Source organism: Malania oleifera, chromosome 3 (assembly GCF_029873635.1).
Source record: "Malania oleifera isolate guangnan ecotype guangnan chromosome 3, ASM2987363v1, whole genome shotgun sequence".
NCBI lineage: Eukaryota > Viridiplantae > Streptophyta > Magnoliopsida > Santalales > Ximeniaceae > Malania > Malania oleifera.
The window spans coordinates 15,617,849-15,633,221 of record NC_080419.1 but is presented as its reverse complement, the minus strand read 5'-3'; the positions used below and the strand labels follow the sequence as shown (position 1 = coordinate 15,633,221).

At 36.9% G+C, this 15,373-nt stretch overlaps 1 protein-coding gene across 1 annotated transcript; it reads right to left on the bottom strand.

Moving 5' to 3' along the window:
• Nucleotides 1-6,809: 6,809 nt before the first annotated feature.
• LOC131150217 (heavy metal-associated isoprenylated plant protein 32-like) lies at nucleotides 6,810-9,825 on the bottom strand. The gene is made up of 3 exons (XM_058100816.1): nucleotides 9,162-9,825; nucleotides 8,880-8,955; nucleotides 6,810-8,705 (listed from the first exon to the last, which is right to left on the bottom strand). Exons 1-3 carry the CDS (start codon nucleotides 9,189-9,191, stop codon nucleotides 7,270-7,272), a joined length of 1,542 nt encoding a protein of 513 aa, XP_057956799.1. The 5' UTR covers nucleotides 9,192-9,825; the 3' UTR covers nucleotides 6,810-7,269.
• Between the last annotated feature and the right edge of the window lie 5,548 nt (nucleotides 9,826-15,373).

The following is a 15,373-nucleotide window of genomic DNA, read 5'->3' as shown; positions in this document are numbered from 1 at the left end:
CCAGTCTCACCACGATTACATTGCCATATGCACAACTACGCTGCAACGACCTAGGGCCAAGTCCATACACAACTACACAAGGTCACCTAGTCTCACATCGATTACATTGCTACACACGCAACTACAATGCGACGACTCAGGCCTAATAATGATTACATTGCTCCATACGCAACTACACGAGGTCACCTAGTCTCATAGCGATTACATTGCTACACACGCAACTACAAAGCGACGACTCAGACCCACAGTGATTACATTGCTACATACGCAACTACACAAGGTCACCCAGTCTCACCACGATTACATTGCCACATGCACAACTACGCAGCGATGACCTAGGCCCACAGTGATTACAGTGCTCCATACGCAACTACACAAGGTCACCTAGTCTCACATCGATTACATTGCTACATACACAATTACAATGCGACGACTCAAGCCATAGTGATTACATTGCTACATACACAACTACACAAGATCACCTAGTCTCACATCGATTACATTGCTACATACGCAACTACAATGTGACGACTTAGGCCCAATAGTGATTACATTGCTACATACGGTGTGGAACACCCCTTCGGTGACCAGCCAGAACATAGTGGTGATATTTCACACCCCAGATATAAAGCTGGTCACTCTCACCCACGTTAGTTAACCGATACATGGTTGTTTTACAAATCCATGGAATCATTTTGGAACTCACGTCCCTATACATTTTAGCATACTGTAATTAGCCGCCACATAGCTGTTTTACAAATACCTAGAACAAATACATACAACAATACATACCACACTTATTTGGTTTACGGCAAATCATATCGTTTACAAATTCAAGTATATAGTTTATACAAATATGAATTATGGTCACCTCAATAATACAATTTCAACATAACTAACAGTTTTCCAAACCAAGTAGAGATGATACCCAAAATCCCCAATTTTCCCGAAAACTGTAATCCGAAAATCCCATATTTTTATCCGATAGATTTCTCCAAATAAGTTGCCAAAACATACATACGATCGTAGCCTACAAGCTTACCGATCCTGATTTCGAAAATAAACTGATATAAACAGAATCCCCTTACCTTAACCCGAATTCCAACTACGAACTCTACGATCCCCAAAACTACGAACCGAGACTCTGAAACCTACAAACCACAATACAGTACAAGCTTACAATCAGTACTACTACACATATACTGAATCAAAAATGAAAACCGAGCCTTAGCACGATTTTAGCCTGAAACTCGAAATCCTCCAAAACGAGATTTTGATCCGCTAGAAATGTAGAGAATCCTTCACTGATCCTTGTAGTAACCTTGGATTTACAAACCAGGCAATGATCGGCAAACAAAACTAGAGAGAGAGAGTGTAGGGAAAGTTCTAGAGAGAGAGAGAGAGCATTTGGGGAAACTTAGCCCCAAAGCAACCCAAAATATCCCTTTATAGCACCTTTGACCCAGGGGATTTCGTCGACGAGATGGCATCCTCGTCGACGAGGTCTTCAGAAATTTCGTCGACGAGACAGCGATTTCGTCGACGAATCCTGATATTTCCAACTTTCCAGACCTCTCAGCTTTTTCTCATCGACGAGCCTCTGAATTTCATCGATGAGAAGCCTTCTACCTTCGTCGACGAATTATGGCCTCGTCGACGAAGTCTATGTAAATTCCATTTTTACCCCCTTTTTACATAATAAACCCACATCTCACGGTTCGGGTTCTTACATGTGAAGTGAATATGGTTGGCTATATGTGACTTTAATTAATTAAGTATTTATGGTAAAGTAGATTACTCCACTCGAGGGCTTGTTGAGGAAGGCGAGTACTCTGGTAATTACTTGTGGATACCAGAGTAGAGGGAAATCACTTGTATGGGCGGGTGACCTTCTTTATTTTCAGTGACTTTGCCTAAATACATAACCCAAGGGCTTACTAAGAAAGGTGAGTGCCCTGGTGTTAACACTAGAGTATAGGGAATCTACTTATATGGGCAGGTACAATTCCCTATTCTCAGGAATTATCATTAAAATATTTATGAGTGTGGGAATGTAATTGGATGACAAAGATGTAGACCATGTTATGGTTATAAGCATGATATTTTGGGCTGCTTATGGATTGTGAATGCATTTGGATGGATATTTTAATTATATATATTAAACACTTCAGCCACACACTGTTATAAACTATTTCTTCCTTATTGAGAGGTATCTCATCCCGTCGATGTTCTAAACATTTTAGGTTATCCAGGTGATCGAGCTTAGATAGCTCCGGGGCGGGGTAGTTTTGTGAGTGGTACTCGAGCGGTTATGTTTTAGTTCTTATGTTTTATATATTTTATTCAGGTTTCTGTAGTTTGAAGGATGTGGTTGTAATTATTATGGATCCACATGTGTAGAATTAGAACTCTGGTATATTTTGTTGAGATTATTTTATTATTTCCACTGCGTGAATGATATCAAAGACGCATGTCGGTCTCATAACACTTTGGGCCCCACGTGATAGGTCTGGGGCGTTACAACGGTACTGTACTCTTAAAATACATAACTATTCGGGTTCTGTTACTAGATAATACATTTTATATAACATATTTCTGTTCGTAAATAACATTTCCATATTTATGTAATAAAATTTGGTTTTTATATATTTTCTGAATAAAAACTTCATTTCATAATTTCTAAATAAATCATCATAATAAAATTGATCATGGCATCAGCGCTGGCTATCATATCATAATATACTGAAAATATCTTTCACATCTGTACTGTCTATGAACTTCTAAAAATTACTAAAAAATCATACATATTCTTTGAAATAATAACTTTTCTAACATACTGATTTTACATTAAATTTATACTCATGCCACACGAGTGAGTTCTACTTTGTATAATATTATAACATGCTATAAAATCTATTTTCTCTGTTCAACATCAATATTCTCAAAAAAACATTAATTCATAAATAAATTTCTAAAAATACCTTACTTAATCTATTCCCTTACTTGATTCCTGTTGATCATACTGGAACTTTAAATCTACGCCCAGTGGCGTTCAAGGCTTAAAACCTTGTAATTATATTCTTACCAAATTAATCAGCTCAAACTCTAAAATATTATCATTTAATATTCCCTAGACCCTAAATATTTCAATTTAACCGTTAAAACCAATATTTAACACCCTTACCCCAATTTGGGATGGTACTCCGGAACCTCAGATTGAAATTCCTCTCCGCCTAGGTTGTAAAAAATTTTCCCAAGAACCTCGTGGTGGTTCTTGATCGTCAATTCGGGCTTTAACGTAGCCAAAATCGAAAGAAATTAGAGAGAGAGAGAGAGTGTTTTTGTTTTATGTTTTTCAAATGAGCTCTCGAGTTCCTTTATAATTTTCAGTATTGCCGAGAAAACCGTCTTCGGTTTTCTATTTAATTGGCTCAATTTTTACCGTTTACCTGTTACCGTCCCATGACAAATCCCCAAAACTGTCGCTGGTTTTCTCTCCTCTCTAGAAAACCGTTGCCAATTTTTCTCCTTTCTCAGTCAAAAATCTATTTTTTCCAATTTCTTTTAATTATTATATTTTCCAGGTATCTACACCCAATTTTATACCTTTTTTTATTTGTATCTTCAAAAAAATTTTTAAAAAAACTAAATTTTTATAACTTTTTAAAATTTTAAAAATTAAAAAATAAAAAGTATCTTCCACAACTAAGCAAGTCTTTAACCATTTTTTTTCTCATCTCTTATAATAAAGATAATTCATCTTTACTTTAAATAATAAATGTATACATAATTATCATACCTTAATCTTCTCTCATTTTCTTTTATTAATTGAACAAAACAATAAGTGGAAACACTTAAGAAATAGTCTTAGAAAGAGTATCTCACATAATTAGAATCTAAAAATAAATACATTAATTACACAAATCTTTGACTTAAGAATATTTAACCTCAAAAAAGCCAACACACTTTTTTTTTTTCTCTTAAAAGGAATCAACTTTTTACTTCGATTTTTTCTATTCATCAATCATAAAAAATCAGTTAATAATTAAAATTAAAAATTTATATATGGGAATTTGAATTCGAGAGTCAAATTTAGGTTTGGGTAAAATTATAAAAAAATATTTATTTTTTGTACAAATACATAAAAATCATATTCATAATTTAAATTTCAAACTCTAAATATATATTATTATTTTTAATATTTTTTAAAAATAAATAATATTTTTGAACGTTATATTTTGTGTCTTTTTAACAAATTGTCAGTGTATTTTGTCTTTTTCTTTTCTCTTTTAAAATTTTTTCAAATGAGGATGAGGTAAGAGGAGAGTTGGGCACAAAAACTGACAAAGGATTGTGTTTGAGCATTGGGTTGTTCCTTGTTAGGTTTATGTAAATTCGCGCCTGCGCTTGCACATACATCCAAACAACCCCACTCCTTCCTGCCCCATCCATCCCCACGCGTAAACTGCAGCAGCCGACACGCGTCCCATTATTAATGGACTCAGGAAATCGGAAGCGTTTGGCAGTGTCGCTACCCTAAACTCGTAACCAAACAGGAGCGTCGAATTTTGGATCTGCCGCGCGCATTTATGTCATCACGAACGCAGAGACACAGGGGGCTTCTCAAGTCAGCACATCATGCGTGTTAGAATTGTCTGCCGTTTTACTGCGGCAGGATCTCGGGTGCACTGAATCAGCGCAGGTGGAGCCAAGTTAGTATCCGGTGTGTCTCGGCCGCATGAGCCTCACTGGATCCGCACTCGGATGCGATTATTGTAAAGGGAAAAGGGGAGACGCTTTTGGGAAAGCGTGGGGGCCCAGGTCCATCAGAGCGTGATGGGACAGATGGATGGTGTGTGATGGCCCCCGTAACATGATGATGATGATGGTGGTGACAAGTCCTGATATGGTGTATGGGGGAGAGGGGGATGCCATTTCCTCTGCTTCCGTTGATTAGACCAGACGATTACCAAGAATTCATGTCAAAGTGTCAACGCCGTTTGATCTGATGAAAAAAATTAAAAAGTAGTTAGCTTGTCTCTGTCATCAACTTCTTCTTCCTCCTAGAGCATAACACCTCTGCTAGCATAACACCTCTGCTATTGCTTTGGTTTGGCCTTGTGGGTCGTTTAGAACTACCAAAATAGATTAAAATTCATATACTGTAAACTAGATTAAAATTTATTTATTTACCTTCTCTTGAAATTTGGTATGAATCTCAAATTATAAACTTAAATTTAAATAAATTTGAACGAATTTTAATATAATTTTATATAATATTTTATTTAAATTTAATAAAAATCTAAATTTAAAATCTCAAAAAATTATATCTGAAAAAAGACAAGTCTTTTTATGGAGTTTAAGCATTTCAAAAATTAATTGTCAAGGAAAATTATGTGATGTTTGAAACTTGGAGTAAGTTTATGAGATTTTTGAAACTTTAGATAAGTTATATGTGTTTTTTAAACATGAGAAAGGTTGGTGTCTTTTGTCTAAATATAATTTGATTCATTATATTGACAAAAATACGTAGAATATCTAATACTAAGGGTGTGCAAACGGTCCGTTCTGCCAAATTCGATTAATTAACCAAATTAACAGAATTTTTTCGATTAACACTAATCCCTAACCGAACCGACCGAATTAGTTGTTATAACCGAACCATACCTGACCAAACAAACTTTTCGAGTGATTCGGTTAATCGAATTTGATCAAATAAATATAAAATTAATCATAAAAATAAAATAGGATTGCAAATTTTGTTTCTAGTTTACCAATTCCAATTGAATTAATAAAATAGTTTATTGATAAAAGGGATATTTTAAGATTAAAAATTTAAAATTTAACATATATCATATATTAATATCGCTGATTTATATTTGATTAATTTTTAATTAATTAGTAATTTAGGTAATTCGGTTAATTAAAGATTTCCCATACCCAAACTAAAAACTGAATATTCGAAATTATCCAAATCTCAAACCGAACCTATATATATTACCAAGCTGAACTGATCGAACTCGATCGGTTAATTAGGTTAAACTCAAATTATGGTCACCCCCATCTAATACTGATAGTAGCTCAAATTCCTTATTTATTTTTCTTGGTCTATTTTTTTTTTTCTAAAATTTTTTATTTTTATTTTTTGTATGATTCACCGAAGTCTTCGTTAGACATGTAACTCGTTTTCTATTTTCTTTTTTTTCTCAAGATTTGAACACAATACCTTTTACATGAAAACCTCAAACTAAATCCTTTTTGTCCCAAAAAGTATTAAAAATTATTAAGACTATCTTATCACATTATATCTTAAACAATTAATTAAAATTTTAATTATTCTAGTCATAGGAACAGATATATCGTGTGACCTCATGAATTAGTGAAGAGAGAGAGAACAAAAAGAAAAAAGAAGAAAAAAAACAGTAACCACTGAGGGGGTTTTACATTGTTGTCATTATTTTATTATTATTATTATTTTCTTGGGTGGAGAGGGATGAATGTGGTAGGGCATAAGCCCATCGAGTAAATAACCTCATATACCACAAACACTAGGAAGGATAGGTGGGTTAGGTCCTTACCCAAATAATGTAAATGGAGTGGAACAGTGGGACATCTCACTACCCACCATGATTTCAGTTACATTTATTTGGCATTTGTGAGGGGTCGGCTCACATTCCCATTATTACTTACTAATAATCAACAATTTAAAAAAATAAAGCAAAAAGTGCGCATTCAAAAGGAAAAACAGTGAGATCTATACCTTGTTCCAATTGCAGAATTGAAGCGGAAAGACTTTAGTTTGTAGGAGATTTTACTAGAAAAGGGGCAGAGAGATGGGCATTTTTTTTTAGGGTACCCCATTCTCTTTGTTCTTATTTCTAATATGTTTTGCAGAGCATATGAACACATATATGAACAACATACATCTCAAGAACAAGCCCACCACCCCTCCCCTACTTACATCTCTCTCTCTCTTCATCTTCATCTTCATCTTCATCCTCATCCTCCCCCCTACAACTATAATACTATCTATAAATACTCCATCCCCTATTCATAATTTAAAACCCTAATCCAACTTAGGATAAAGAAAAGAAAAAAAAGAAATTAAAGGAACAAAGGTAAGAAAATTAATTAAAAAGCTAAAATAAAACCATTTTTCATGTATAATACTGCAACAGAAATTTCAAAGGAGCTAACGGCCGGCACAAACCCAACAGACTAAATGTCAAATTAAAGGAGGGGAGGGGGTGGTGGAACATTCCGGCGACTTCACATCACATTGCAACTTGAGGTGTTCTCGTCGCTGAAGAAGTGGGTGTAGTTGTCCTGCGGGGGCGGTGGCGGGTGGACATACGGGTGGGGCTGCGAGTACGGGTATGGGTACGGCGGCATGAAGGTGGTCGCCGGCGGTGGCCGCGCGTACATCATCTGCTGGAACCTCTCGTTCCCGTTAGCCCGTTGCTGGTTCATCATCATCGCCGCCATCATTTGCTGCTGCTGCTGCTGTTGCTGCTGTTGCAGAGGCGACGGCTGATGGTACGGGTTTCCGGCCATCATCTCCGGTCCCGCTCCTTGGAAGTACCCGCCGCCACCGCCGTTCATGGCCGCCGCAGCCGGAAGGCCCTGAACGGCCGGGATATTGCCCATTTGGCCCATATTGGGCATGTTTCCCATTTGGCTCATTGGAATACCGCCCATCTGACCAGCGCCGGGACCCCCACCTATGTTAGGGAACCCGTTCCCTAAAGGTTGAGCCCCTCCTCCGCCCTTCTTCCCGCCCGCACCGCCGGCACCACCACCGTTGCCGCCGTTACCATTCTTGCCACCATTTTTAGCATCCTGCGGCGCCCCGCCACCATTTTTGCCCCCGTTTTTCGCAGCTTGATTCTGATTTCCCCCTCCGTTGTTTCCATTTCCGCCACCCGCGCCGCCGCCTTTCTTCCCCCCATTGGCATTAGCCTGAACAGGGGCACCACCGCCCCCACCGCCACCGCCTTTCTTACCATTACCGCCAGCGTTACTACCATTACCACCGCCCTTCTGAGCATTAAGGGCGTTCATGAGCTGTTGATTTTGGGCATTCATCATACCATTAAGCATCGCCATATTAGGGCCCGGTCCTCCATTACCCACGGCGGCCGGCGGCTTCATCTTGTTAGCGGATGGAGGAGGAATATCATCCAGGTAGTCATCATACTCATCATCATCATCAAAATCATCATCATCAAAGTCATCGTAGTCATCGTCGCTCCCATCGTCATCCTCAGGCACGTTGAACTTGACGGATTTGGGGTTAGGATTGTTAAAGGGCATTTTGAGGTCCTTGAATTGGGGCATGTTCTTCAGATCTTGCAGCCCTTTCATCTGTTGCTGAAGATGCTGAAGCTGCTGCAGCTGTTGCTGATTCGGAGGCTGCCCGCCGCCCTTGGGCTGCTGCTGCTGCTGCTGCTGCTGCGGAGCGTTTCCTCCGCCCTTCTGCGGCTGCCCGCTGACCTTGGCCTGATTGTTGCCTTTTCCATTCTCAATCTGCATGTTCTTGAACTGGGCATTGAGATTGTTCTGCTGATTGTTAGCGGGCTTTTGAGCACCCCAAATCTCCGCATGCTTGCCGGATTTTGTGAGCCTCTTGATCAGAGTCGCCGGGTCTACATTTCCTGAGATAGTCACTTTCCCTTGTTCTGCGTCTATTTTGGTAGTATAAACTCCTGATAGGAGCAAAAGAAAAAAAAAAAAAATTTACATAAACAGGGTAAAATTCAGTAAAAAAAAATTAATTAAACCATTTCAGAAGCATGATGACAAGAACTAATTTTTGGGCAAGGACAAAACAAAAACAGGACCTCAAAACGAAGAAAATAGGATCTTGGAATGGGGCATACCATCAATTTTTTGCAAGATTTTCTTCACTTTTTGCTTACATCCGTCACAGTGTATGTTCACTTTAAGAACACAAGTCTGCATGCAGAGGCAACCCAGAAAAAAAAAATCATCAATGAATTAAGAAGAACAAAATGCAGAGTTTCAGAGGGTGGATCCACCGATTAAATCATGCAAAAAATAATTACAAGGGAAAGAAAAGTAAGAAAGAAGAGTGGAAATCCGAGTGGAAATCCGCAGAGCAGAGGAGGAAGCCAGTGAATTGAGGAGTGAAAATGGGGTACCTGGATCTTCAAGAACTCTTCTTTACTCATGATTAACTATCTGGAGCTGAAATAGAAGAACCGCAAGGAATACAGTGAGAGAGAAGGGAGAGAGGGACAGAGAAAAGCCGTTGCAGATCGACAGCTAGGTGTGCAGGTGGCTAGATCTGTGGGAACAGAGGCAGCTAAACACCACACAGAAGGCTAATTACATAAACTCTCCATAAAGACTTCTCCTGTGCTCTTCCTTTTGGGCCTTTCCCACGCCCCACTAAACAAACCAAAAACGAAGCACAACACGGCAAATGGGCCTCTGAGTCTTTGCTGCGTAGAGAAAGTGTAGCTGTAGAGACCACAAGCCTCAATCAATATCCAAGACAGATAGAAAAACAGAGTAAGAGAGAAAAAGATAAGAGAGATAAGAGAGCTTCAGAGGCGATGGGTGAACATTAAACGCCTCTGAGTAGTGTATCCCCTGCTTCCTCTATTTCAGGGAGAGAGAGAGAGAGAGAGAGAGAGAGAGAGGAGCTCCAAGCCTGTGAGGCGGGGTAGAGCAGTGGAAAGCGTTCCAAGGCCAGCACTCTTTGTTTTGGCCTTTATTTATTGATTTTTCCCCCACACAAATTTTTTCACGCTTATTTTAATCCCTCCCATTCCCCATTCCTTTATTTATTATTATTAAAATGAATAATAATTTTGTAAAATGCCAAAGTTCACAATTAGGGGATGCCCCCATGTGGCTCCGGCTCCGTTGCTCGGCTCCAAGCTTGGATTTGGCTCATCTCGGACTCGAATAGGCATGGTAAATTAATTAGCCGGTAAAAAAAGAGAGAAAAAAGAAATTTACAGAGTTAGTCAAGTACAAAGGCTTGCTTTTATATTTATTTATTAATAAATTTATAAAAGAAGTTGGCATTGAGATGTAATAATTGGGGGCGATGGGGGGGTGGAATTGGAAGTGGGTGTCAGGGCAATGGTACAATTTAATTAAGTCATTTAATGTACCTTAGTTGGACATTTGTATCCCTACATCTTACTACACTTGGTTGTCTTCCTAAATTACCATTATGCCCCCCTCTTTCCTACGCCTGTCCTTTGAATATGCATCACCTATAAAATAATATATACTTATTTCAATTTAAATTTTTTTTAAAATTATTTAAATTAAAGTGCCATTTTTTAAGGAAAAAAATTAAAAAGATTCAAAGTGAAAAATATAGCATGACCTTAATGCTCGTTTAGTTGTGAAAAACTATTATTTGTAATTTTAAAAATAATTATAAAATATCAACTTAATATTTAATTTTCTAGCATTTGTATATAAAGTTCAAAATGTCATTTAATTGTTTTTCCACTTTTCTATATAAATAAGGAGGCACTATTGGTGAGAAATTCTTGTCAAGTAGTAAGTATTAAAGAGTATCGATTTCAAAAATTAAATGTGGATTTGTATGAATTTGAAAGAAACTAGGTACAATTTTATATTAAACTTTGTCCAAATCGATCCAAATTCAAATTCAAGTTTCAAATTTTATGTTCCCAAATGTAAAGATAGGCGCGACCCTTTGTGCAAGAGTTGAACCCAACAATTACAAAATCATGTGTTAATGGTTGCACCTAGTAAAGTTGGGGAAGAAAAAATTAGGTCCTCAATCATGTTGGTCATTCTGTTAAGGTTTCGTTCTATGAAATCACTCCAGTTAATAAGTGTTAGGGTTTCGTTCTATGAAATCACTCCAATTAATAAGTTCCATGTGATAGGGCTTACGTGTCGTTTGATGAGCCCCACTATTTGGAGATATTTCATTACACTGGGGACCATGCTTAATTTTTCTCTTAAAGTTGATGATAGACTCACTTCATTAGGACTCATACCAATATCACATGGATTCAAATGTTTAATGTGAAATTTGCAATTAATGATTTTAAATCTTATGTGAAAGGACCATCCCTTGCAAATCTTTTTGACTTCTATAAATATCAATAGCACTTTTACTTTTAGGATAAAAGACATTGACCTCTCTTGAGGTTTGACAAAAATATACTAACCTCCACTGAGGTTTCAAAATTTTCAAAAATCTCCCCTATACTTTAAATAATTTTGGGGACCTCACTTGAGATTTCCCAAAAGACAAACATTCCCTTGTATTTTACAGAAGGACAAGTATTTTAAAAGAATTTTTGTGTTTTTTTAACAAATTTTAAGGAATGGTTGTGATATTTTTGAAACTTTTAAGGAGGTTAATGAAATTTATGAAATCTGGTCCTTATTTTTTCGTCAAATCTCAAGGAAAGTGAGTACCTTTTATCCTTATTTTTAAATACATTAATGACATCCTTATCGATTTTGCATTTATACGAGGAACCCTCACTTTTGGATGATTTAACATCAATGCCTTCATAGTATGGTACTAATTACATGTTATCATTATATTAAAATAATAAGTTATTAATGCAAATGTAAGTATTATTATTAAAATATGGAAATTGTATTGCCCACTCGTTTAGTGTTCAATTTTTAAATTTATGATTGTTGAAAGTTTTATGGTATGGTTTTAATAATGCACATAATTTTAGTATCTAGGTTTTTGTTTTAAAAATACAATTATTCTTTACATTTTTATTTATACATATTTCAAGAATATAATGATTATCTTCTTTTAAATGTATTAAGATTTTCATAAATAAAAATAATAACATAAATATTCTTTACACATTCCTAAAAATCTTAAAGACACAAAGTGAATCATCTTATTACATTTCTAAAAATATCACACCCAAACGCTTCATTTGGGATCAATAATTTTGTTTGAGAAGATACAAAAAATAAGAAAGAAATACGTATTTTATTGTTTATATTTTATTTTTCTTAATTTTATCGCCGATTAAAAATGAAAAAACAAAATTTGTAATATTTTTTTTTTTCTAGTCTTCTTTTGGGCTCTCAATGTATCCAAATGGGTTAGACATATGGGTCTGAGACCCAAATAGCAACCCATTTAGGGAGGGAGGGAGGGAGTAGGGATAGATTGGTAAAAACACAGAGCAAAGGACCCGAGATTTTCGAATCATGTCTCAGCTAAATATTTGAAAACAGTGATATAGAAAATTATAAAAGTTTCTTGAAAATGATAAAAACCACTTTGCATATTTTGTGATAGGGTAGGAATAGGCGTAGGCTAGTGCCACTGAAAATGAGTCCCCTCTTTGTCAACCCTCCGCACCCCCCACTACATTACTTCATTGGAATTATTGGTTCAATAGATCATTCTCAAAGTGGAAAAAAGAATTTGGCCCTGTTTTACTATGTAGTCAATAGTCATATATTGAACTACTTGATGATGCATGAAGTTCATCACCATTCACTAAGATGTGGTGTCATCATTTCACACATGAGGATGTTTTTTAAATTATTATTTTTTCCAAATCAAACTATGAAGATCAAAATAGAAATTAAATGCTCCATTATATATTTAGTTTTGACGGTGTAAAAATTACTTGTATATTGTTGAACATTTCATATTTAGGTTATCTTTTAGGTTGTTTTACAGCCTGATATCACATTTCGGCTATTATTTTAGGCTATTTTACAGCCTAAAAGTGAACAAAGTTGAAGTGATTTTGGGCCGCCAAAAATGAATCAAGTAACTGTTAATTAAACAACTTGCTTATTAATGTGAATGAGTGAAGATTTGCAAAAGATCTCTCTCTCTCTTATTTGTGGTGTAAATTCATCATAATCTAAATAAGTTGCATCATAAAAGTGAAAAATCATGAGGTGATTGACTTAAAAAATTTATAATTGCGTTATATTTTATATCGTAAAGAGACAAATAAACTCAAAAAAGAAGAAGATGACTGGGCCTTCTCTCCTTTTTTTAACAATTTGACAGTGAAGGGTTTTGGACTCTTTGTTATAAACGTATGAACTTTGCTCGTAGTTGTACCCGCGCTATTATTTGTCTGTGTTTGTATTTGTAAAATCATCAACTACTCGGGTCATTGGGTTTCCATCTTAACTTATAATGACTCATTATTTTTTTAAATTAGTATTCTTTTAGGAAAAATATCATGGCTAAAGCTAGCATTGCAAGGACTCGTGCTAAAATTTCAAAGTCAAGCATTGTGCCATAACAAAAAATAAATTCAAGAAATAAGGATCATAGCGAGGCTTTTCTCCCTTCGTTTTCATATTCTGACAGCAAAGAGCATTGACTCTTCATTATAAGCTTGAACTTTGTTTATGGGACATGTTAAGGCAACCATTATTGCAAATGAAGATTCTACCAAGACCTCCTCAAAGACAGCTTTGATCTATAAGAATATATCATCAAAATCAAAAATGTCCGGAAGGATTCCATCTAACAAGAAATGTTGATATGTCCTTCCAGGTGTCATATGATTCGAATATTATAGAGTGGCTACGTGAACTATATATATTGTGTAATGATTGTAATAGTGGATATACAATAAAACAGAAATAAAAAAGATGAATGGAAGAAATTCTATCTGAGGCATTTTAGTGAAATCCTTCTTCGTTTTCTTTTATTTTTGTTTATTTACTTCAACATGGTATCAGAGCACCCTAAATACCTACGTCTGCTCTAGTCCAACTGCCATGGCAACTCCAGAACCTCCAATACCCCCAGAGAAAACCACCAACACCACAAATGCCTCATCGTCCACCATATCTCCTAACACATCCATACTCACCTCCGCCCCTCATTTTGTTACTCTTAAGCTCACCATTGATAACTACCTCCTTTGGAAGGCACAAATTGTGCCTTTTCTCAAAGGTCACCAGCTATTTGGCTATGTTGATGGATATATTCCCATGCCGCCAACTATGATCGATGGTAGCATCAATGTCGATTATACAAAATGGGCATTACAAGATCAGCCCATTATCTCCACTATTAATTCTTCTCTTACTGATACTGTTTTGGCTCAAGTGCTCGATTGTGCAACATCTCACCAAGTTTGGAGTACCCTTCATAGCTTATTTGTAGCACAGTCTTCTGCCCATATTATGCAGACACAGTACCAATTGGCTACTCTTAAAAAAGGCTCCGAGTCTATTATAGAGTATTTCCACAAAGCCAAGTCTCCTGCATCTACTTTGTGAGTTGCAAGATAGCCGCTATCTTCTTCTGAATTCATTATTTATCTTCTTGCAGGTCTTGGAATGGACTATGAGTCCATTGTAACCTCGATTACTACTCAGCCAGAGCCATTGACGTCTTCACAACTCTATAGTTTTCTTTTGAATCATGAATCGCAACTTGCCCATCAAGCTCAATCTTTACTTTCTGGCAATCAACTCACAGCTAATACTGTTTCTGTTCGGCATTCGACATCACCCTCATAGGGTCGTGGTCGAAATTTATCCTATCATGGTTGGAGAGGAGGCTGTGGTGGTAATCACGGTGGCCATTCTCAAAATTATTTTTCTCAACTCTTAGATAAACACCCAGTATGCCAAGTTTGCCAAAAACCTGGTCACACTGCCATAACTTGCTATCATCGATTTAACCACTCTTACCAGGTGTCTGCTCCTCTTGCTTTCTCAGCTAATTACACAGTCATGCCTCAGTCTTCACCCATCTCTGCTGCTTGGTTTCCCGAAACAGTGCTACGCATCATTTTACACCTAATTTGTCACATCTTAATTTGGACTCTACCAATTATCAGGGCTCTGAGCAGGTAAGCATCAAGGATGGCTCTACTATTCCCATCCAAAACATCGGCTCTACACACCTTCATTCTCCTTTTGGAAAATATCTTCTTGGCAAACTTCTTCATGTCCCTTCTATTGCACGCAATTTACTTTATGTTCGTCAATTTTGTTTTGATAACTCTATGTTTTTGGAGTTTCACTCTTCTTTTTTTTTCTTATGAAGGATTTGCATACCAGGGCGGTGCTCCTTAAGGGCCACGTTAAAGACAGTCTTTATGTCCTACCATCAGATGCTACAACTGCTCCAGCTGCTCCTTCCTCCATGTCTTCCTCCTCACCATAAGCTCTTCTTAGTGAAACCACTACTCCCCAGAACTAGCATTCTCGTTTGGGCCATCCTTCTTCTCGAACCACCTCTTACACCATTCGTCGCTTCCAGCTTCCAGTCTCTCATGAGGATGCTGTATCTGCTTGTCTCGCTTGTCATCAAGCAAAATCTCATGCTCTTCCTCACCCTCCCCCCCCCCCCCCCCACCCCTTCTTCACCTCGTTCTTT